Source organism: Agelaius tricolor, unplaced genomic scaffold (genome assembly GCF_023055355.1).
Source record: "Agelaius tricolor isolate 1412-34295 unplaced genomic scaffold, bAgeTri1.0.p SCAF_3, whole genome shotgun sequence".
In the NCBI taxonomy this organism is placed as follows: domain Eukaryota; kingdom Metazoa; phylum Chordata; class Aves; order Passeriformes; family Icteridae; genus Agelaius; species Agelaius tricolor.
The window spans coordinates 60170196-60195865 of record NW_027269263.1 but is presented as its reverse complement, the minus strand read 5'-3'; the positions used below and the strand labels follow the sequence as shown (position 1 = coordinate 60195865).

At 37.1% G+C, this 25670-nt stretch overlaps 1 protein-coding gene across 3 annotated transcripts in view; it reads left to right on the top strand.

Annotated features, from left to right (window-relative positions):
- CACNA2D1 (calcium voltage-gated channel auxiliary subunit alpha2delta 1) overlaps positions 1–25670 on the top strand; it is a 367656-nt gene that overhangs the window by 59012 nt on the left and 282974 nt on the right. For all 3 annotated transcript variants that reach the window (XM_071424021.1, XM_071424020.1, XM_071424022.1), the window contains exon 3: positions 9210–9326. In XM_071424021.1, the coding sequence (XP_071280122.1) occupies positions 9210–9326 (117 nt within the window). The remainder of the gene's footprint in view (positions 1–9209; positions 9327–25670) is intronic.

Here is a 25670-nt window from a genome sequence, read left to right as displayed (position 1 = left end):
AGAACTGATTTTTTTTTTTTTTAAGATAGTTGATTTTAAGAATAACAACCCAAATTATTATATTTGGTGAACATTGCTCTGGAGGTCCTGGCTGTGGACTTTATAAGTTTGAATTTCATTAGAAAATGAAAATTTTGATTGAAATGTTATGAATGCCATAGATTCTGAGGAGTTTGTCACTATTTTGACCCTGAATTTCAAGATACTTCTGACATATAAAATAATAAGGTATTGTGCAGTCCATCCTTCTTCATCCCTGAAAATGTAAAATGTAACTGATACCACAATACTTGCAGACACAACTGGTGTAACTATACTTTCCTGTATATCTTGGGTGTACTCTCCAGTGCACTAAGAAAGGAAGGCAAGTGTTTAAATGAGTTAAATTTGGGAAATAAAGAAAGTCTTCTATTCATTCAAATTGTGCTACTCAGTGAGGTTCACAATGACTGATCTCAAAACTCAGAAATGTGTTATATTCTTTCTTTTCTCCTTTTGTCTCTTTTTGTTGTCCTCAATGAAACCAAATACTAAGCAACTTTTTTTGAAACATAAAGTAGAGAAGACTTTTTACCCACATAAACCAAAACTACATTTTTATATAATCTTGAAATGGAAATTCAAACAAGTCAACTATTTTGAAGTTGTTGAAGCACTTTTATCCTCATTGGGTCACCAGTTTTATATTTGCTGAAACTTCCTTGATTTCAGGCCATATTTATGGGTCATTCTGGTTATCTACAAATGAAGTTTTTCACTGAGGTGCAGTTTTTTATGTTGTTTTTCTAAGGAAAAAAGGGAAAAATGATAAAAAGAGATCAACTCTATTTAGCTTTTAAAATTAACTTAGAAATGTGTAACAAAACAGGTATCAGAAAGTTTGGCTGAGTGAGTCCATGAAGCCAGCCTGTGAAACACATGAATTCTTTCTAGCATAAATAGGCTATTGCACACTATTCACATTTGTCATTCCTAAGGGGGGGACACCACTCTGCTGTCCCTGAGAGGGGTGTGGTGAAGGGGAGGGAGGTCAGGATTATTTTTAGAATAGAATTATGAAGGGTATGGTGCAGTGAAATGTGGTCATTTCAGATATTTCTTGAGGAGTCAGAGTCCCTTTAACAGAGTTATAGTAATGTATGAGATGGTTTAGCCTGGTTAGGGACTCCCAAAGTTATTCACAGTTTTTTTTTTAACAATGTATGTCCCATTTGAGGTGTGCCACTGCCACTGCCATGTTCTGTGAGCAACCAAATACCAAAGCTGCAGGCATTAAAAGTAGAATTCTCCAAACTAAATTCTATTGAGTTTACACATTGCTGACCAGTGATGAGATGTCAGAAAATGAAATCACTTTAAAAAATGCAAGCTGAGAAATTTAAATACATATCTGCACGTTTTCTTTGTAATCCAAATGGAAATTAAGAGGTTGTCAAAACACAGGGAACCTCATTTGCTATTTCCAGTTGCCACACTTTCTCTACTCCCTTAGCAATAAACTGACATTTTGAAGCTTTCCTTCTTCCAGCAAACAAAAGCAGCTGTAAGTCACTAAGAATAGGTGGCTGCATTAACAAAGCTTGCTCAAGCTCAAGGGAAGAGACGGCCTAATATTACTGTAGCTTTAATTACTGTTTGCTGATCTGGGTAATCTGTGATCAAAGCACCGTTCTTGATTAATTTATAATGTTCTGTTGGCTTCAACAGTAATAAATTCTGTCCTATTGGTACTTATATTCAGATTTTTTTGTGGAAGCTGAGAATAAAATTAAACATTTTCTTTAAAAAAAAAAATCACACACTAAACCAAACAAAACCCCAAACATTACAGTTAATAATTTTCTAAGTCCTATGATTAGTAAAAAGCAAAAAAAAATAAAAAATCTGCTCAAGTTAAATTCTGAGATTTAAAATTAATTTTGGGGAGAGAGTCAGTAGATGACAAATTGCTAGCTAGATGACAAATTAATAGCTAAGGTAGGCCAAAATTTCCTATGAATAAGTGAGTTTTTAGAAATTACATAAGTGCCCATTTCCAGATATACCAGAAGTGCAGAATAAATGTGAAACATTTTCTTCCTATTGTTCTTCTTCTGTTACAGGAAAGATCCACTTGTACTCATGAATTGGCATTTTTGAGTTCTTACTCAGTCTCAGCTAAAAGCCTGAGTTAAAACTGCTATGAAACCAATAAATGATGTCCTCTTGTTACTTAATAAGTATTTTTATCACTAGGAAGCAAAATTGAATACCTTAAAATACCTTTTCTTAACAAAGGGGGATGTAAAATCTGCTTTTCCTGTGTAAAGTAGTAGAAGTACAAAGCTGAACTCCTGTTTTATCAAGGTTTAAATACAAAGTGGCAATTACAAAAATTGCTGCTTAATTTGCAAGTCCTCTGGACTACTCTATTAATTATCAACAATCAAAAGGGGCTGATGATTCCTACAAAGTGTGCCTGATTATGTGCTGCCCTTTGAGTAGGCACCTGAGTGAGCCCATTGACTCTGGCACTGCTTATCCTCTCTCTGCTGTTAACTGAGCCATGAGTGGTCCCAGCCCCTTGCAGAATTCTGAGTGTTTTGCTTAGGAATGAATGAACTTGCTCTGATAATTGTTTCTTCCCCTAACCTGCGCGTCACCGCTGTGGTAAGTGACGGTTTCCAGCACATCAGCTGCCCTGTCACTTGTCATCCCAGACCTTCAGAGCACTCAGTGATCAGGCAAGTGACTCTGAAAAGCAGCAGCTACCCTGAACCACTGGGGTGGTTTCCTCCTTTGTGTTGTTGCCATGAATTCCAGGAATGAAGGCATCTGTGAGTTGCTAGGGAGCAGCTGTGATCTTATTTATACACTATATGGAGCAGAGAGTAAGACCTATAAAAGACTTAGTCCTTTGAACACCCAGAATGCTTCTTAGAAATGAGTGCTTTTCAATGAGCTTCTCAATTAATTGCTTCTGATTAAAAGAAGTGTCTTGTGAGAATGAAAAATAGTCTGGCATGTATATAGAAATAGAAACTATTAATATAACTTTGGGAATAAGATGCACAAGTAAGAAGATAGAATTTTGTTAGGCTGGGCAGATCATATTGTTTTTGGCTACTAAAATTTCAGTTAAAGGAGAATATCTGCAATAACAAAAAAGTTAGATATTATATAATATATGATATTATAATATATGAAAATATAATACAATAATGATATAATGTAATGCAATATAAAGTTAGAAAGTGGTTATTTATTTTTTCTGACTTCTGCTCCCAGGATCTTACCATATTTGTAGATGTCTGTCACATGACCTCTTCTTTCTGCTTTTCTCTCAGAAATGAGATCATGATGTAACTTCATGGCATTGGTAAAAACAGAAACTGAAATTACAAAATATATATGTGTTATTACTTGATATTTTGTTAGCTAAAAAAAAGTTATTTAAACAGAAAGTTTTATTCTTTAAAACATTGAATATTTATTAATAGAACTATAATTTATTTATTTATATTTTAACATTACTCAAAATTTCAGTAAGACATGAACTTTTTTTTTCAGCTGAGGACTGGACTGAAATGGAGCTGATGGCCCAGGGTACAGGCAGAGGTTCCTGGTGAGACAGGTCTGGATCACTCAGCCCTGGTAGTGCCACAAAGTGGTGGAAAACAAGAGACTGGAAGGACCAGGGGGAATTGGCAATGGGAGTGCCTTTCCAGAAGTGAGGAGTGGGCAGAAAGAGAATACTTTACTCAGCATTTATTTAAGTTTCACTCTATTCAGAAGGATAAAAAAAAAATTAAATAGGTTAATTACTTTAGTGCACAAGCTTGTAAATCCTAGGTCAAGATTTCACAAGTACTGTTGGTAGGTTGGTGTGGTTGATTTCAGAGGACATGGGGGAAAACCCAGCACAAAGTTTTGGTTGATTTTACTGCAAGCTCACCACTATTTTTGAGCAGTAGATTTTGCCATCATGGCAGTCTCCAGCTGGTCTAGGCTGACAAAAAAGCATTTGGTGCTAAGGCAGTGATTGTTGACAGAGATGTCTCAGCCCGGCTGAGCTAAGTGGTCTTGAAAAGAGTATTGAAATAATAAAAGCATCCATGGATTTACCTTGTACAGATAAGCATAATTGGAATTGTTGAGCTATTTATTTTCTCTTTTCCAAAGCTGGAAAAATTACAGTGATTTTGGTTAACTTTTGAAATTCTGGGTTTGAACTTCTGAAGACGTTGGCTGATACGATTTCTACGTCCATGGAAGCATTCAGTGATGGAAATGAGATTGGCATGTTCATGTCCTATGTTTGGGCCCTCAGCCAAGTTACCACTGCCTGAAGGAGAGGCTCTGTTGTTTTTAAACTGGGTGACTCACATGTTCAGAGCAAACAGACAAACAAAGAGGCAAAGGACTTCTACTGCAGTTGAAAATAATTCTTTTTCTGAGAGTGATACAGCATGAGGGCTGTTTAAATAAATTTTCAGTGCTAGGGCCAGCCCAAATGCCTGTCACAATGCAGCAAGAGCCATGTAATAACGTCTTTCACTCTCTCTCAATTTATGCAGAAGTGTTTGACTTGCCCTGGCGAGCTTGGAGGGAAGCAAGGAGAATGTCTCTTTGTGAGAGATTTATAAACATGTCCTTGAAGGCTGAACAGAGAGGGGCACGTTCTGCTGAGGAGCTGGCAGTTTTTCTAATCTTTGTCACATTCAACTATTGTTGTGTTGTTTCACCTTACTGTGACTCTCTCCATCATGTTCTCTCCCCTAAAACCTTGCAGTTCATTATGTGCAATTTTAATACAGTCTTTTCTGAATAAAGAAGTGCATGACTATTGACTTCAGAAAAGAATTAAAGTATTTTTGTGCTGTGACCTTACAGGCTTTGCTTAGTCATGCAATGAGGCTTTATTCTGTGACAAGTGGCAGGGTTTTACTGGCAATTTGGAGATCTTGTAGCAAAATATTATTGATAAAAGTACTAAAAAATAATTTAGATTTAAAAATCAATATAAACTTGCATTCATTTAGTTAAAGCAATTTAAGAAATTGTATTCAAATTAACTCCTTTTAACAGGCTATGGAGCCTGCCAAATAGTATTTTGTAAGACAAATGAGCACACCTTTGCCAATAACACCTTTTATGGCTATTTGAGATGAGCATTTGCTAATTTTGTGAGCCTGCTAGGTGGAAAGCTTGGATAAGGAAAAGTTTGTCCCAGGGTGCCAAATCCTGAAGTGTGTATCCTGAAGTGTGTATTTCCCTGTGTAGTGTTGTACTGAACTGCTGCAGTGCTAGAGTGAAATAAAGAAAAGGGTAGTAGGCAACAAATAAATTATGTACACACTTCCTAAATAATTAATGAATATTAGACTCTTCCTTGGTAGTTGAGACAGGTCTCACACTTTAGGAAAATAAAGAAGTGTGTGAAGTTCCAAGTAATTTCTGATGCTGTTTGTTCAGGAGCTTGCAGGATAAATCTTTTACTGGCAGTAGAAGCAGGGTAGATTGGTGCTCCCAGCCTTGCCATGGGGTAAAACAAAGAAGGGGAGAAAGAAAGTCACTGATTCAGGTCTGTGTGTGAATCTTGTGTAAATCTCAAAGGGTTTATTTTGGGTGAGAGTTGTTCTGAATTTTATTTTCTTGAAATCACTAACAAATACAAGTTGTATTTGTCAAGCCTCAGTCAGGCTTTCTTGGTGGTAGGACCCACAATGCCTGTTAGAAAAGTTTTAATGATGCTCCTATCTCTTGTAGTGATGATCTCCTTGTTATGTGATTCAGACTTTTGAATTTTCTCTGATAGCTGGTGCTGGAGAAGAAAGATGAAAATGTTTATTTTTTTTTCCTGAAAATGTCCCACTGTCCCAATGTCCCACTTTGATAGTCTGCAGCTTTCAAAGCATTCAAACTTGGGTATATAGGAATAACTTCCCTATAGGAATTGGGTGTGTGCAAAATGTGAGTGCTTTCAAAATGGGGTTTATAACATTTTCTGGAAGAACAAATTAGATACAGGGACAAAAGTACAAATTTTCCATCCAGGTTCTCAATTCATTACCACTATGGCTTACTGTGACTTTGCTCTACATTGAACACAGCAAAGGAAGGACACAGACCTGCTGGAGCCAATCCAGCAGGACACAAAGATGATTAGAGAGATGGAACATCTCTCCTATGAGGAAAGACTGAGACAGTTAAGGTTGTTCATCCTGGAGGACTTTGGGGAGGCCTCATGGTGGCCTTCTAGTACCAAAAAATGGCTACAAGAGAGTTGGAAAGAGACTTTTTTACAAGGGCAGATAGTGACAGGGTGAGGGGGAATGGCTTTAAACTGAAAATCAATAGGTTTAGATTGGGTGATAAGAATAAATTTGTTACTGTGAATGTGGTGAGACGCTCGCAAAGGGTGCTCAGGGAAACTGTGGGCTCCTGAAAGTGTTCAAGAAAAGCTTGGATGGGGCTCTGAGCAATCTGGTCTAGGGAAAGGTGTCCCTGCCCATGGCTGTGAGGTTGGTACCAGATCATCATTACAGTCCCTCCCAGCTCAGGTCATTCTGTGCTTCTGTGATTAAGTCAAATAAGATTTTGTCTTTCTGGTTGGTGGTTGTGTGAGTGCAGTGTGACATCCCCCTTAACTTTACTGAGGCTGCTCAATCACAGCCTGTTAGAAACCAGATTTCTCTAAGGGCTTAAAAATTTGAGAGAATCAGCACTACAGCACTTGCTCTTACATATCTGGTCAGTGCAATCTCTAGGTCATCCCTGGCATCCATCTGCTTCAAACCTGCATTAATTGAACACATATTTCACTCTGCCTCTATGTGAATTTTCTTTTCTTATGGCTTGCTTAGTGTTTATCATGTTGAGTAAAAGATTAGTTACTATGAAATGACATTTTTTGCAATTCTTTCTCCAAATTTTAGATTTTTTGCTTAATTGAAACCCCAAATGAAAAGGGTTTATACTATTTTTTATATTGCTTTCACCATTGAGTAGGAAATAATAAAAAGCAAGTGTGTAAAAAAAATCTGGAAAAAAAGAGACCAGAAATAATTGAACAAAGGAAACCAATCAAACATTTTCACAAGTGAAATATATGAACCCTTTAAAATTGTTTTTAAAGTTATTATTTTAAAACTTCTGTGAAAGTTATTTTATATTTTTTTACACCATTTAAAAAATCTTGTTTCCATTTTTCTGTAAATTTAGTAACTTTTGATTAAGGTAAACTACGTGCAGTCACAAATGAAGTTTAAAGAATTTGCCATTACATATCTCTTTAAAGACCAAGACATGACCACCTGGTATATTGCAGTGTGTGTTCTTTGTGTGACCAGGGTGAATGTTTGTTGACAATGTGAAAACCTGAAAGTTTTACAAGATTTGATGGTCATTTTAATTTAGATGTTCCTCTGAAATTTCCTGTCTTGATTCAAACCATCTGGATTTATAAAACTGATTTTTACTCTTGCCTTGTCTGTAGGACTGGTCACAACAGTCAATTTACCTCCAAAATAGTTTGCTGACTGCAAGTTTAATGTGTTTCAGAGAAAAAGGAATGAAATTCTGAAGTGATCAATTGTAGAATAAAATGGCTTTATTTCCAAATTTGTTTAATTAATAATTGGTTTATAGGCCAATCCTGCTATTAGGATATGTCCTAAAAAATCCCCCCAACCCCTAAAATTAACCCAAAAAACCCAGACACCCCTCAAAAAGAGATTTTTGGGTTTATCTAGAGATAAACTTTTTGTGTGGCTGTTTTGAAAATTGAGCACCTCAAAAGTATCCAGACTACAATCTGAGTTGATTATGCTCTGTCATCTGTTTTAGTAGTTTTCTGCTCATGGTGCACTGATTTTTTTATAATAATCATTACTATATGAGGAATAAAGCTTATTCCAATTGCTCAGTTACTGGTGGAAAGGAACGACTGCTGAAGGAAAATAAACAACAAACCAAGACCCAACATAAATCTCACAAAATTCGTAAGTGCAGAAAAGCTGTGGCAGCTTATGGGCCATGCCCTGATAACAATTTGCATCTATAACTGCAGTTGTCAGAAAAGTTTTTGTGGTACTTATCAGCCATAAGCACCAGAGGTGTAATGGGGTGAGTTTCTCTGAGGTCTCCCAAGGTTTGACCCCGGGGAGCTGGCGGGGCTGGCAGGCTCAGTGTGCTCAGCAGTTCTTTGGCTCTCGTGCTGGATGGCAGCCAGGCCATGCATTAGTGCTGGACCATTCCTGCCCGAGCCTGGAATGACTCCCCAGGAGACAGCACAGCCCCCACCAGGCAGTGCTACAGAGGCAAAGTGCTTGAGTAAACTCAGGCCATCTGTTGGATGCATAAATTAGTTTTCCCTGTTTGCCCATCAAGCTATAAGGTATCCACCTTTTTTTTTTTTTTTTGTATTCCTTTTTTTCCACTCCAAATATAGTATTTTTTTCTTTATTCAGTTCTAGTAGGACAGTGATAGGCAAATGCACTTTTTGCATCTTTTTTCTCCTTTCTTATGGTTACATGCTTTTCACTGTATGTCATTGATTAACAAATAAAATTATCCTCTTCATATACATGTTCTGCTTTGGAAACAGTTAATGGCTCCTCAGAGATAACCTTTATTCATGACAGGGGAGAAACATATTTAAATTTCCCCTCTTTCCCCTCATCTTTTTTCCCCATTTCCCCTTATTATTTCTGCTTTTCCCTCTTTTCCTCTTACTTGCTCCTCCTTCTCTTTCCTTGTGAATACTAATATTATCATATGAATAAACAGATAAGGGACTAAACTGAATAAGCATAACTTAAATGAATGAATTCAATGGGTATGTTTATATTTCATCTTTCAAGAAAGAATTCAATTCAGCAATAACTATTTTATTTGAAATTCAGTCATTTTAAAGGATCACCATTTTACTGCTCTCTTAGCACACCTTGGGAATCGGACTCCTTGAGCATTTTGCAGCTGGTTAGTTTGTCACTAAAACTGGTCAATTTTGAAGATTTATTAAATAATTTTTAGTGTCAGCTTCAACCTCTCAGACAAAAAGGTGAACTACTTCTTTCACAGGGCCCAATTGGATTTTCCTAGCAGTAGTCATTATGAAGCTCCAGTAAGAACAGATGACATCTTGATGCCTCTTCTGTCAAGTCACTTGGCTTATTTTGAATGTGTACTGTCATTTTGATTTATTTCCATTTTTTTTCTTTTGCAGATTTATTTGAAAAATGCAGCAATGTATACTGTAGAAGCAAACAACCCTCGTCAGCTTGTGGAAATTGCAGCCAGAGACATTGAAAAACTTCTAAGTAACAGGTCTAAAGCCTTGGTGGTGAGTACTAATGGTTCAAGTTTTCTATTTAGTATTTTTAAAAAATCTTTATTTACTATTGAAACATGCTTTCATGGTTATTTTTACTGCCTATACACTTAGAGGCAGTGTCAGTGTGATGTGAATAAGACATGGCATGCAGAAAGATGACTCCTGACTTCATGGTAAAAATGAACTCGTTTGTTGGCATAGGGCAGATGTTTATAATATTGACCGACAGATAGGAACCAGGGCCAAGGAAGAAATTAAGTTATAAATAGATTGGAAAATATTCCTCTAGGTGACGTACATGAATGTTTATGACTTGAAGATCACTGTATTTTATAGTCAGGAATGATCTTGGGGAAACAAGAAACAGGGCTTTTTTTTGTTGTTTTTTTTTATTTTTCCTAATTTGCTAATTTAACCTGTATTTCAATCGTAATTTGTGCGAAGACCATGCTTCATTGTGACCTCACAATTCTTTATGCTTTAAATAAAAACTATCTGTTTCTTTAAAGTTCTTTTGTCAGCAGTCCCTTTCTCAATTCTATTCTGTAAAACACCAGACCTGGGTCATTGCTTTGTATGGTTCCTACTGACCAAACACAGGGAGGGATTTGGATAAATTAATAAACACACTTCATTCAGAGTAGAACTATTAGAAGTAGGTTTAAAGGATGAAAAAGCAGGATTTCCTTGGGCAATTACATATTCATATAGGTGAATGTATCATTTAAAGTGAAAGAGAGGAGAAAAAGAGATGAATTCACCTAACTGTAGATGTCTACTCAGCTGGTTGCCCAAAGCTCATTTTTTTTGTTCAATGGAATAAAACAGACACTCCTCCACTCCAGGACTGACCTGACATTTTCTGAGTAAGACTTGAAAATGGGATGAACTATAACTGAGAAGAACTTCTCTCTTTCTCAGCTGGAGAAGCCTCAAACCTGAATGTCTATATTGTAAGTGTGTGAAGCTGGGGGAGAGGAGTCCCACCCAAAGAGTCCTTTTATCAGTACAGTTTCATGCAGCTGAAGCATCAGTGTGAGTGAAACTGCTGCTGCCCTGAGGACTCTCCTTCTTGTAGGCAATGCACAGTCTGTTGTCTGTGCCTAGGTACCACAAGAGGTGCCCATTGTCCTGCCTTTGGTTCTCTTACCTAATACACCACGTGCATCAGTGTTATCTGTGCCAAAGCTTCTCTAATTCCTTCAAATTGCTTGAAAATAAGTCCAATATTTTTCTTGTTTTTCTCTTTTTCTTGAGTGGGCATGTGTTTACGTGGCATTCTGTGGACTTTGTATTACTGTTACAAAACACTGTAAGTCATTTGCCGACCTTTGTGGATACAAAATTTTCCCCACCATTTTCCCTTCAACCCATATAAGTTTGATGTTTTTAAGTTATCACAGCAAAAGTTTATATTTTCTCGAAACACAAGATTAATGTAGGGGTTTTTATATGGGTTTGTGGTGGTTTGATCTTAAAATTTTAAGAAAATTAAATAAGTAGCTCATGCTTACTTAAAGAAATATTCCAGAACAGTTTTTCTGTGAGCGTGGAAGAAGGGTGCCACCTCACTTTAGGGAAGCACATGGTTACATTTTGAAAAGGATGGTATGACTCAGTTTCCTGAGGTGAAAGAAGACTAAATTAGGAGAAGGATAGTCCTTTGGTCCAGTAGTTCCTAGCAGCTCAGATATTTATACTGACTTTTCTACTTGCAATTATCCCAGATGTATGCCAGAACTTTCAATGACTTCTGATTTTAAACATTCCTGTACATTTTTTATACACAGGAGATATTTATTATCTCCTGCACCTGATCTATTGATTTCTACTAAGATGATTTCTTCACCTTCCATATATATTTCTCTTTCTGCTTTTTACAAGGACTATCTTTATGCTGTTAGTTTATAAACTTTATGTAATGAGGCTGAATTATTTACCTGAAGTTTCAGTCTTCTTCAGTCTAATAAATCACATTTTCTCTGAAATCAGGAGTGGAGTCAAATGGAGCTGTTATAATGACTGCACAGAGGTTTTACCATTGGGGCTAATATGAGTCAAAGTGTTAATTAAGACCTGAATCCTGAAAAAAGTGTGATGCAAGGGCATCAGGCATCCTCCAGTGATGCCATGAGGAAGGTTCCAGTGAATTACATCAACAGTGTTATTGTTCAGAGAATATCATACCTCAGGGATGTCATGGTTTCCTCTAAGCATGAGACACAAACAACCTTTGGGCAAGGTTATAATAAACAAATATCAGTGATGAATTTTCTAATAACAACTTGAGCCATAAGATCACCTTTAAATGAGAAATATCTCTTGCATTCTGAATTATTTGTGTTTTCATGGTACTATGGGCTAGAAAAGCCTCTAGTAATGAGAGAAAATATTACCAGGTAAATGGGTATGAGTTTCTGTTTGACAGAAGCTTAAAACTGGTGGTTGAAATAGGTACCTAGCTGAGGAAGGAGAAAGGGGGAAGACCTCTTCTGAACTCACAGGGCTTTCCTAGGTTACTCTTACTAGGAAATAGAATGCATAGAAGAAAAAGTTAGGATGAAAAGAAAATGTTATAGTTTCTAGCAGAGTGCAGTGGACAAAGAGAGTAGTATGAGTAGTAAGGAAGGAGACAGACAACAGCCTCCTAGTGAAGTGTCTTGCAGTGGAGCCTGTTGCTGAAATAGTGAACATATCTTTTATAGCTTTCTGCTGTTTATTATTGTGTATTTGTCTGGCCTAACCTTACTGAACACCCCTATTTCAATATAATGGATTCCCATATGCAAATGGTCCTGCAAGGAACAAGGAATTGGGCTTGATGATTCCTCTGGGTCCCTTCATGTAGGGGGATGCAATATAAGAAAATAAAGGTAGTATAGAAAGTAATCTTACCCCTTAAGGAGTTTCAGCTGAGCCAATTATTAGAGACTGGGAACAGGCCTGACTTTAACAGGCCACAGCTGTAGCCAATAAGAAGAGTGTTGTAAAAGAGTGGATTGGTTGGTTGAGGAGTCACTTGGCTACTGCGGGGACAATGGAGAGTCAGTGCCTAGAGGAGATGCCCGTGAGAAACATCAAGGAGGTACGAAACTCTAGCAGTGTGGAGCCCTTGTAATGTAATAACAACACCTTCAAACTCAGGATATTCCATAATTCTACGATTTTATGATACTATGGAGAAGTTAATATTCTGTCTCTGTGTAAATGGTGGGTACAGATCAGCTGTTGCACCCTGCATCCTCAGGTGTGTGCTGGCAGATGGGTGGAGGTTTCACTGAAAATGTACCCTGCAATAACTATTGGCAGAACTCACAAAGCCTTTCCAGGGGTACCAACAATAATATGCCTAGCCCATTGGGCTGTCTGGCACCCAAATTGTTCATTTTTGCTGGACTTAGCTTCAGTTTTAGCATTCCTACCTCATTCATGAGTGCCATAGATTTCTGGAGCTATGTAGATCATGCTAATGGATCAGAATCTTTTCATTCCAATGGAAAATTTGGAAGATACTAATACTTATTTGATGAGTATTGGAATATCAATAGAAATGCTAAATAGAGTACCTGACATTGTACTATATTTATAAAACATGATTTGAGTAGTTACAAATATTTCTTCATTGACTATACAAAATCAAACCCTTCTAAAGTTATTAATATCAAAGATGGATTACTAATACTTTTTTATTACCAATGTAAAGTACTGTAGTAGTCTTAAGATTTGCAAAGATTTTAATTTTTTTGGTCATACTTTAAAATTAGAAAGGTATATTTTAAATACTTCTGAGGTTTAGTTTACAGTTTATGCATTGCATCATGAGGGGAATTAAGTATATATTTTAAATTTTGTTTATATATAAACAAATTTTGTTTATGTAATATATTCAATTTATAAAAAGTAATATTTGGTCCAGTGCTACAGACCAATTTAAACAGCAGCTTCACTCCTGTGCAGTATGAAGTTGGTAGCTGTGCAGCCCTTGGCTGTCCTCTGCCCATTGATCAGTACATTTTGGGAAGCATCCTGGATTTTCTACAGTAGACAAATTTGCAGTTTTGCCTCTTCCTTTTGCTCAGATACTTGAATTGAAGATAGTTAGCAATTTGTACCTTCTGATAGAAGAAAATTAAAGAAAATTAAGAATAACAGATACCTAGTAACAGTCTTTTCAAGCCCAGACTGCAGAAGTTTTGCATCCTATTTCTTGCTTAGCTAAGATCCCTTTCTGCATTTGAACATCATTTAATGTTTTAATGTTTGTGCAAGAGTTTGAAATTAATAATAATTATCCTTTTATCCAAAAGTAGAATTTATGCATATTCTCCTGCAAGTCTTTTCCACAATAAAATACCCCTTTCTGGAAAGATTCAATGTCAGGATATTGTATTCAACCCTATGTTGTACACTCACAGTGCATTTATTAGTGCATTTTTCTTCCATTACTGCCCACACTGTAAGGCAACAGCATAACCATTAGTGTAAAGCAAACACTTCAGCTCCACTAAAATGTGTTTCAGTGGAGAATGAGAGACAGTCATATTTGCCCTGTCAAATTCCTGCCTGTGATTTATTTGTTTTGCTTTGGGGTCCTTTGTGTCTGCTTTTAACTAACTCATGTTAAGGTGGCTCAAGGGAAGGCTCCACCCAGTACCCTTGGCTTCCTGAGCTGTGTGCAGATAAAGATGAGTTACATGCACATTTGCACCCTATTGCCTAGATTTCTTCAGACATCTCAACCAGAGGCATAATATCTTCACTCTAGCCTCCTTGCCTTGATTTCTTAAGAAAACTGAGGAAGCTGGGTTTCCATGGAAACTGAGGCACAGATTGTGTGCTAGGAGACAGGTTCCCTCTACGTGCTGTTGGGAAATGTCCAAGGTGCACAACTGTGTCTCTGAACGAGGAGCTGAGAATGTTTATCTGCTGGTTTAGATGCAATTTCAACACAGCTGTGCAAGTGTGTCCAAATCTCTCAGTATTTCCCTGCCTGCCTGAAACAAGGCTTCACTGTCTCACAATAAAACTGGGAAGCTTAAATGTGTTACATCTTTTGAGGTTCCCAGGCAGAGATCCTGTGCACTTTAAATAGGTTTGGGAATTTTTGTGAATCCTGAAAGACCTACAAAAGCAAAATAAATTTTGTAGGTGTGCTTGATACTACTGTTTCTTGAAAGGTATCCTCACTCTAGCTTGAGTTTTGTTTTGATATCTAAAACCAACATAACATTCTTAAAGCCACTCTGGGACACTCACCTTCTGGTCTGCTAATCTTAAATTGCCTGTAGTAACAAGGTAGCTTTCCACTCTTTAAAAATACTGTGTAGATCAATTTGAGTTCTCCACTTGTTTAGCAGAACTTTGACTGGACATCATCTCTTGCTTTTGGACTCTGTGACAACTCAGTCTCCTGAGCTCCACTGAGAATTCCAAGAGGCCTAAATAGTCACATCTCACAGCTGAGTCCACCATTCCTGTGTGCTAATCTAAAGTTTAGAGCTGATCATTCTGTGATGCCTTGGACCAGGTCTCTAAACTGCAAATACCTGTGAGTACACATGGATACGTATCTGGATATGGACACACTTTACCAGGTGTGTTGAAATTGCTTCCTTACTAAATTCCAGTATCCCTTCAATTCCAAATGGTAAAACCATTTACTTTTATTCTCAGCCTGTGAGGGCTGAAGTATTTGCCTGAAAATAAGGTCATTCCCAATGGTGAAGTTTGGATTTTCCTGAAGTTGGTGGCAATCTGTGCTTCTGACTTCCCTCCTTACTTCGCAAACAGTGACACAGTAAATACTGTGATTTTGTCATGAGGAGACACTGATGGACTAGGTCTTGAGTTGATGGAGGATTCTGATGTTTTCTGTTGGTTATTACTCATGTGTGTGATATCCCATAGAATCCACAGAGGGAGTTTTACCCATGAGTTGTGGTCATATCAGAGGTTAATCAGGAGAAAATGTCTTTGCCTTCCTCTCTCTCCTAGATGATTTTAAGAATGTAAGCCTTGTTGAGAATTGATTTGAAACCTGATATCAGTACAAAAAGAAGCATCATGTATGTCTTGGCAGATATGCTGCTATTCAATTTTTGATTTTCAGGTGTTTCTCTTCCTTTGACTCTGCCAGTTACAGGCAATGTTAGACAATTTTCTTGCAAAGGGCTGAAATTGGAGAAATTCAGAGAAGGAAAATAACTTGAACTGTGCTTAGTCTCCCAGCAAAAAACAGTTTTCCACATTTTCTTAGTATTTTTTTGTTAGTTCTATGAAATGCTGAACATCATAAGGAAGCTGGCACTGGACTGTGTGTGCTGGGTTTCCCAAAATAATTTCAGGTATGATTTCTGAGAAGAGGAAGTCTGCAAAGATGCAAAAGAACAAATTAACTGGAGCAAATTATCAGTTCAAAAAATGAACAAACTTTCGTCTATGCATGTTTTTGTGTTGTGCACAGAGGTTTTATGTTATTTTTCATGCTAATATTTTAATTTTCCCCTTGAAATTGTTTGGCTGTGCTTGTTTCTTTAATACTGCAAAATATTTTATTAACTTTTAATTTCGAGCTAGGTGTTGCTCTTTAGCTATAGGAACAGATTACACAAACTGTGTACCAGCATCATGAAGCAAATGGCTTTAATTGCAGTGATCCTCCCAGAAAAATGCTTACACTTTGGAAAAATACAACTAAAATACACTTTCTTCTGTCTAAGGACTGTAAGATCATGCATGCCATATGTTTTTACATGACAATATGTCTTGGTTCTTTAACTTTTTTCTGTTATGTATTTGGCAGAATTTTACAGTGTTAGGACTTCAGGTCTATTCAGGTTTACTTTTTATATCTCCATCAATTGTCTACATACTAAGTAGCTCACTGAGGTGGAAAATTTTAAATTTTTTTTTCCGGATGCTTCCTGTGAGTATTTAAAATAGACATTGTCATCTCCTTGTTGCAGCATTAGTGTGAAAAATGCATATTTTATGATTGGCTTTTCACAAATATTAAAATGAATATTATATGTGTTATGTTAGAAAGTTATGCTGTATTAATTTTCTTAAGTAGTGTGTTAAATGTAGTTTTGGGTTATAAAAAATGTTAAAATAGAAACTATGCTATGTAGGATACTTTTTTTAAAGAAAGGACTTGCAGTGAAATAGCAGCCACAGGACACCTAAATCTTCCAGATAAAAAGAATTTATTGCCCTGTTATCAGAGGAAACGAACTTCTTCCCACCTGGAAGGCACTGTTAGGATTCAGAGGAAGAAGCTGGCGATGACCAGACAGAATCCTGTGTTTGAATGGAATTTATGCATCATGTATGAAGTGTATGAATATGCAACAAGTTATTCTTTTCAAGGGTTAATCCTTTGTTAACGTGTGTCCTTTTTCGGGCTCATGCTGTCCAGAGAAATGTACCTGAACCATCTGTAACTCTTTGTTTCTGTTGTCTCCTATTGTCCTAATTCAAATTGTCTAAATTATTATTACTCTAATTATATTACTATTTTTATAACCATTTTATTACTATTAAACTTTTAAAATTTTAAAAACTAGTGATTGACATTTTACACAATTAGTTTTAGATTTTGTTCCATGGCTAGAGTTGGTCTAAATAGCTTTTTCAGATGTGGCAGGAACTTTGCAGGTGAGTTTAAGACAAATGCTTTGCTATTTTTGAAATTACCCTCACTGGAATTTTGCACACTAGCAGAAAAACTTTTACATATTCTCTTTCAGACTCCAGATCTGAATCTATTAGCCTGTATGAACATTGTTTAAATATCCAGATGTAAATGTAGTCTATTTTGAAAGTCAGCTGTAGCTGCTGAAGCAAATGTGGTTTGGAATGACAGCTAGTGAGACACAACACTTGTGAAGTCAAACATTTGTCAACTTGTCCACATGTCAGATGTTTGAATTTGTTTTTGCTTGTCATGCCTTGAGTCTTATTTTTTTAACCGAAATCCAGGTTGTGTGGATGCAACATTATGCCTCAGAGGATAGATTCACATAACTCACATACCTTGCAAGGCATCATAAAAGTCTGGAAAAATAAATCAGAGAGCTTGCAGTGAAAATTCTTATAAATATTGCCTGTTTACATGCTTTTCTTTTCACAGTTGACTTGATCTGTCTTCTGCAAATCTTGTGTTCTGGTTGACAGATAAAGAGGGCGGTCACCTTCCCACGCCCTCATAGATAGCCACAGTCATAATTTTGATTTCTGTGGCCCTGAACTCTACATAGTGCTGCAATGGCATCAAGTCTGCAAGCTTAGAGAGACACCTGCTGAATCTCCATCCTGCAGCACAGTGCATTGCATTTGGAGCTTTAACTGTAACTGAGACAAAGAAAGCTAAAAAGTGCTTGTGGCAAATAATATTATTTGCTGACCAGCTTCACCATGTGACTTTTTTTCTCCTTACAGAGTTAATTGTCATTGTTAGCATAGTTTTGTTGCATTCACATTTCATATGGAGAAAAATATGGGGCACTGATAGGTTTAGCAGATCTTTCCCATTTAGATCCTTTTATTTATTCACTTTCACAAATTCACTTGCAAATTAAATGGCCGTGGTTAATTTTGCGGAAGTTTTGTTGTAGATTTGGTTTTTTTTTTTACTCCCTGTGAGAGATTCTTCATAAGTTTGTCACAAGCAGGTTTCTTTGTCTAGGTTTATTGTGAAAGATGTTCTGCAGGTGCATGGCCTCATTAATACCAGCATCACCCTAAGCTGGGGGTTTGACTGTGAAAGGTGAAATATTGCTCAAACAATACTTGGTTTCTTTTGGTTTTAAAGTTTCTTTTTCAGCTTTAATATTGAAGCTCAATATTGAGAATAACACAATGTAACCCAAAAATTCTTTTTCTTGGATTAGTTCAGTTTTTGTCTCCAGGGCTTTGCTAGCCTTCTTACCCTCAGGCAGCTTCTTCTTCTGAAGTTATTTTTGTTTTCCTTCTATGACCTTCTAGCTGATAGGCAAAAAAATGTGTTTTCTTCCTTATTTCTTGCTCTGATGCCTTCCATTCAGATCATGCCCAAAAAACACACTGATGGTTTTTCTCTGTGGCTAGTTGAAAATTTTACAGAGCAATGACTTTCCACGGTAAACTGTATTTTTCAAAATATAATATTGCATAGAGGTAGTTTAATTTGTAAGTGTTGGCTTCCATACCTTTGTGCTCTCTAGTCAATGCTCTCAAGACTCCTTATTTTTTCTTCAGTCACTATATTTACGTTTTCAACCACAATAAAATCAAATTTAAAAGTTTTTAAATCCCCTGTGAAATGAAAATTCCACTTACTTACTGAAAGCTCTGTTAAACGTTATGGGGAAGAATGAAGTGCAAGTGCTGTTTTCAGAGATGGAAACTTGCACACACACATTATACACAAACTGTGGTACAATAGTTGTGTGTTGTACACAACCCCAAGCCTGCATTCTGCCTTTTAACCTCCAAGACTGGGTTAAATCAGTGACTCTAACTTCTGTTCTCTTTCAGAATCTTTGCTTTAAGGGCATTGATACCTGCCTGTGTGCATGATTCCAGTATTTGTCTCAGTGGAACTCTTTGTACCCTTTTCTCATCTTTCCACATTCTCCATATTAAAAGTTCAGGTTAGATTGTGTTGCTACAAGATCACACTAATTTGTGTTGAATTGTTCACCCATTCAACTTAAGTACTTTCCAGGGTACCTGTGTCTGAATCAGTGTTTTTTAAATATGCTACAAAATCTGTACATTCCCAGGTTAGAGAGTTTCAGTAAGTTGTCAAAACATTTGAATTGTAATTCAGTTCAGTTTTCACTTCAGAGAGAAGAATTAAAGCACAAATGCAAAACTTAAGCTGTGTTATTTAAAATGGATCCCTTCCTAATTGTTACATACGTGTCATGATAAAATGCTCAAATGTTTTTTCCTTTCCTTTTCTTGGTCGAGTTTTTAGTGAGACTGAGCTGAGTGCAATAATTGTTACTGTGGCACCAGAGTAAGACTGAATTTAGAAATGCCAGTTTTGACTGGTGAAGTATGTAAAAGCATCAGACTTTCAACTTCAGTAGAACTCTTGCTGCAATTAAAAAAAAACTATTGAATTGCATAATGAGCATCAGCATCTGTCCTTTGCACAAGCAAAAGATAAATCCTCACTTTTGGGCTTGCTTCTGGTCATATAATTTAATAAATTGGCATTCAAGAACGAGTGGTTAAACAGTATGTTCTTTCAAAAAGGCTTCCTCATATTTTTTTTTTTCCTTTCTGTAAATGCTAGTGTTTTCTGAGTGTGATGGTACCTATCTACAGCATGGCCATAATGCTTATTCTATAGCTGCAGTATCCTTAAATGCACCGTTGGTCTGGATAACAGTATGCTCAGTAGTGTAACACATTTCCTGGAATATTTGAGTTTTTCTTCAAGCATTTTGGTATCACACTTTGTGCCAGTATTTCAGGAGCACGGTTAATGGGACCCCTCAGGAAAGAGTGCAGGTAAATCTGGGGCTCTTCCTAGTAAGCTTTAAAAGCTGTTTCCAGTCCTTGGACACAGCTTGCTGCAGAGTTGGTTAAGAGGAAATACTGAACTTCATGAAAGTATGAAGCTGTTTCATGGAGTGTGTTCACCTGGCATCTTTCTTTCATGTTTTTCTTCCTTATCAGTTTAAGGTGTCCACCCGTCACCTTGGTCACACCTTTTGGGCTTTGTAGTGAAATTTCCACGTTAAAACTTTCCTTAAGAGAGCTCCTGTCAGCTTTCTTAGCAACACTGACTTTTGATGTACTTGTTAGTACAAAAGGCAAAATTCCACAGGAACCCAGCAAGTTCCTTGTACCAGAAGTCTCTGGCAAAACTTAGAAAGCAGAATATGCTGAGGGAAAGCATAAACTGTTTTTTGTATTTTCTCAAAGTCTAATTTTCTGTGATCCAACTGTGAATTTGCTGATAAACAAATGTTCAACTTCAAAAAGCTTTATTAATCAGTAAAAGCTGAGCTACTCCATATGTGTTTTATGTTAATCCTTTTGTTGGATTAAAAGATTCCCTTTGATGGGGAAGCTTCAAGAAACAAGGTGATGACACATTTTATCATGTGTCAATGTGATGAAGATGTGATGAAGGTTTCTTCAAAGTCCAAGGACTACTCAAGAATATTTTTCACCCCCTTAAAGATACAAATGGATGCTCTTAAACTAGATTCCTAAAGGGATCAGATTTATTATATATTGGGATATGGTTTATGAATTTGCAGGGAGGTGGAAGGGATCCTCAGTGGTCTCTCTATAAATGTGTTCACTCTTAACTCTTCCTACAGCACAGTGGGATAGGAGACTCTTTGCATGAACTCCAAAACCTGAAAAGTCCCCATGTATGCTTGATTTTAACACAGCTGACTGTCCTTGGGGAGTCACTTAGCTCCACATTCCACCTTTGGCATTTGGACATACGAGGAGCACAGCTGAAGGACAGATATATATGTGCTAAGCACAAGATGTCTTATATGGGTGAAACTGAAATCCTCTGTCTGGAGCATTGCATTTGGGTCAGTGTTGCAAGATGACACTTCAATTTCTTTAGGATCAGAGACTGAAATTTTCTGCTTAGGGTTGGTAGCTGCAGAGATCGTGTGTGTGTTTTGCTTTTTTTATTTTTTCTTTGGTTGTTGTTTTGGTCAGAGTTTTTTTTTGGTAGTTTTTTATGTGTTTGAAAGAGGATATCATAACTCAAATGGCTGTTTAAGGAATCAGGGATCTGAGATGAAATTTATCTTCAGTCTAAGAAAGTTGATATTTGTCCTCCTAAAAGACTTCTCAGATGACTTAATTACAAGCTAGATGGAATGAAAACGCCCTGCTTGTCCTTGGTTATTCCTTCATCCTCCCAGTGCTGAGCCAGTGTGTGGAATGGAGGATTCACAGAACAAGGAGGCAGGGTAGCACAGAAAAGTTTGGATCTTAGTTTTTACAGCCCTCAGTTATGAGAGTAAAATATTTCCCCATTGGTCTTATATTGTTTAAATCATCACCATCTTCTTTATATTGCAGGATGCTTCAAAGAAGCATGGCAGTGGGTCAGGAGGGGTGTGGGGCAGAGCACCTCAGTGTTAGGCACTGCTGATGGCTATTTGGAGCATGAGGAACTGCTCTTGCACTTCTGCCAATGCCCAAAAGTCAGGCATATAGTTAACATAAGGAAGCCTCTGTTCAGCTTCTTTCAATCTTTGATGTTAGGTTTTCTCTAAGTAATGTTTGGGGTTTTTTAAGGCTGCCTTCTCCTTCGTCTTGTTCTGGTGTCTTAATTTCTATTTTTTAAAATAAATATTATTTTATTCTTTCCCTTTATAAATTATTTCTTTTATATCTTTCACACTGTATTTTAAAAGTTCTGCTAATATTTTGCAAACACAAAGCCAGTCCATTTCTTATTTGAAGTTGATGGATGTGATCTTTGTCAAACAAAACCCCTGTCAGTAGAAGGTGTAGAGCACAAGTTCTCAAGAGGGGGGGAAATAAATACCCAAGTATGTTCCAAAGGTTTGCATTAGATTGTGACTGTCAAAGAAATCAACTTTTATTTAATATTAATTTTTTAATTGTTTAAAAATCAATATTGATTTGAAACTAGTCTCACAAACAGAAATCATTTAAAAGCCACTGCTGTTAGGTGATTATGGAATATAACAAAAAAAAGTGTGGTGATACGTAGTTTAAGAGAAAATACAAATTTCTGTAATTTTGTTTAATAGCTCTTTTACAGTCTGTGTCTTGCATAAAAAAGTAGTTTAAAATTCTAGTGGGGTTTTGGGTGTTTTGCTTGGTTTGTTTGCCCCTTTTCCTTTTCATCTTTCTGGAGTCCATTTCCTTCCAAACTGAAAGAAATACATTGTCAGAGGTTTTATCACCTTGCCTATGTTTAGTTAACAGTGACATCATTAACCTATTTCAAGCCTGCCTTTCCTAATAACAAGAGAAGTTCTGCTAGTCTTTAGGTTCAATTTACCCTGAAACAAATACTCCTTTTTTATAGAATTGTTTGGGGATTTAATTTATTTTCAATTCAGTTTTTCTTATTAAAACTTCAATCACCCTCCATTTGATTGTAATTAAAACTGCCCCTAGGCAATAAATTTTGTTCTATGAAAATATGACAGGTATAATTATGGAAAAGTCTACTTGTTCATGTATTGCTCCTTTTCATTTGGTGTTAAAATAAGTGATGATGTAATTAGTTTTTTTTTTTCCCCTCAAATATCAGAAAAAAAAAGAGCAACAGAATTTATACTTTTCCTTGAGCCTGGGTTCATAATGCCCACTCCTCATTCCTTGAATTCTGAAATTATCTTCAGACCAAAGATAGGAAAGTTCTTGGTTTGCATCCTCTTGAATTACTACAGGGAAAATGTTTCTGTGCAGTTGTGGGCTTACAAGAGCAGTGGGAAGAAGAGTGAGGGCATCTGGGTTCCGTCCTGGTGTTTGGCAGGTCCAGTGAGGATGACAGTGGTGTTCCCCTCTAGATTTTTCCATTAACATCTTAATTATATCCAGCTCTCGACATTTCTGAGGAAAAAATGTCTATCTTTCTTAGCATTCAGTTAACAAAACCAAAATTGATCAGTGGCTATGTTTCAAGGGTATTTCTTTATTTTTATGGTGCAACGTGTTGCAGAAGTCAGCGGGTTGCACTTGGTTGTGAAGGGGATTTTTTCCCCTCTGAGGCGCTAGCAGGGCATGCTTGCCAAAACTGAAAAGGTCACAAAGATCCTTTAGGTCTTGCCCTCTTGTGCAGAAAGCCCTTACATAATCCTTCAGCTTCAGTTGCTGCTTGCACGCCGGCAATGGCCGCGCTCCGGCTCCTTGGCTCGTTACGCCGTCTCCAAGTTGGTTTGTGTTACAGCAGCAGTGACTCGCTGCTGCTCAGTCCCCTGGAAAGCACTAACCAGACAGGCTCTGCTGCTAAATTCAGAGGCTATTCCCCGAGTGCCTTCCCTGAGTCAGAGCAGCGAGCAGTGATTTTGTTTTTGCTGGATGTGTTTGGGCGGATGGTGCGGGAGTGGGCGGCGGTAACGCGCTCATTGCTGGGCAGGCAGTGAGCAATCTCCCTTGCTGTTTGTTGTGCCACTTCCCCCTCCACTCCCCCCCCCCCCTTTTTTTTTTTTATTGTAAAGGTTTGCATGTACTCTGGAGTTGTCAGGATGTATTTATGTTTTACCAGGTCTTTAAAAAAATTAATGTGAATGAACAGAAAATGCTAGAGGAGCATGTTTACCTGCTCCCAAGGTGATAAAAGCAGATTGAGTTGAAATCCTAGGGGGGGAGTATTTTCAGGTCAATTTCAAATAGAATCAGCCTTTAGCAACATAGAATATACTGACGTGTGGAAACCATGTGGTCCCACCAGGCATTTCCTCAGCATTTCCAATCCCTCTTCTCTTCCACAGCATTGATGACATGCCAGATTTCCCACTGGGTCAACAGAGCTGTCCTTCCCTTCTGGCCCCTCAATTTTCCTTCCTCCTCCTTCTTCCCTCCCCAAAGCCTGCATGCATCTTAAGGGTATCCCTTTCATAAGCAGTGGAGGACAATGGAAGTCAAAGGACTAGAGCATGGCATTTTGCAATTCTAGTGTCAGTATTTCATCTCATGACACCTTTCATGGGCTTCAGTTCTGTGTAAAAAGATGGCATCATATCCAAATGTAATGTAATATTAGGTAAAAATACATGTATAAAATGAAAGTAACATAAATTCAATTTTAAGGTTATAATCTGAAAGAGTTTTCATTAAGAGTTTATTGCTTTTTTTTCCTTCCACAGTAGAAATCCAGATTGTGTCATTTTACTCTCAGTTATTATTTTTTGTATCTTCTGGTTTTTCTATATATTTTCCCTGTACTCTGTATATTACAACCTCAACTCTTCTTTTTCAAAATGCATCTTATTTTTAGGCTTTCATTTTCTAAAGCCAGCACTTGCTACAGCCAGCCTTTTCATCTGCTAAGAATATAGTAAAGAGGTGACTAGAGAGGATGAAAATGAGGAAAAAATTAATGCTGTGAAGTACAAACTGTGGTGTAGCATAACTATAACCATGTAGCTGGGAGAATGGTGCATAGGTACTACAAGGTGCTTTAGCTTTTTGATTTTGTGCTTTTAATCTTTTAATGAAGCATATTTTAGTTATAACTGTTGTTGTACTGTTCTGATATTTCATAAAAGAGCTTTCTGTATTTTGCACTAGATTCACATAAGATACATATTTGCATAGGTAATTATTGCTATATTGTGGGCAAAGTTTATGGCTGCAGGCTGTGTTCCTGATTTTCTTCTGAATAAAGTAAGGACTGTGTTAAGCATGTAAAATTAATGATTTCTTTTTTCCTTTAATCCAGGTTTACAGTATGACTTGGAATTGAAAAAAAGAAGTTCTAATAGTGAACATAATAATAAGTGTAATGGAAGCATCAAATACAATTTTATTAATGTATATGAGAAGCAGTCCATTGTCTGTTTATTCAGTCCATCTGTGGTTTATTCTACACTTTGAGCTTCTATTAGTTTCTCACTGATATCTTTTGTTAAATGGGCACAATATTTCTGAACATGTTTGTCTGCAAACAGTTTGAGTATTTCCTGCTTGGGATTAGTTTATGCTTATTCACCTTTTTTGCCTACTGTTACAAAGTTTACTTTAAGCTTCTACAAAATCACTTCATGTAGGAGACCCCTTTTATCTTAGTGTTTAGGGTTTGGTATTTTTCAGCCTGGTGATCTTAAATCAGGTGAGGATTTTTTGTATCTAAATATTAGTCCTATTCAGAATTGCCTTCCCTATGAGTGTAAAATTTCACTCTCAGGATAAGGGAAGAGTGTGGGTGTGATGTATGTCCTTGGTGCAGTCAGGCTTTCTAAAGTGATATCAAAGGAGTTTATATGGAATGGAACAATCTTGTCAGATTGTCTGCATCTAAACTGGACAAGTGGTTCAGAATATTTATATCACAGAATCAGCTGAGTTGGAAGGGACCAATGAGGATCACAGAGTCCAGCTCCCAGCCCTGCACAGGACTACTCCCCAAGAGTCACACCATGGGCCTTAGAGTATTCAAATGCTGCTTGTACTCTGCCAGGATTGGTGCTGTGACACACTCACATTCTTTAGAGCAGGTTTGAGCTTTGGAGGCTTGAAAAAGTTGCTACAAAACAGCTCATTAATTATGTGCTTCTCTTAGCTTCATCACAACACGATACTGTGCTTGTTTTTTCCTGGTTGGTGGGGGGTTTATTTTTGGTTTCAGTGTTTAATAACACTGTTCATAATTTCATGAATTACCAGTAAGAGTCTTGG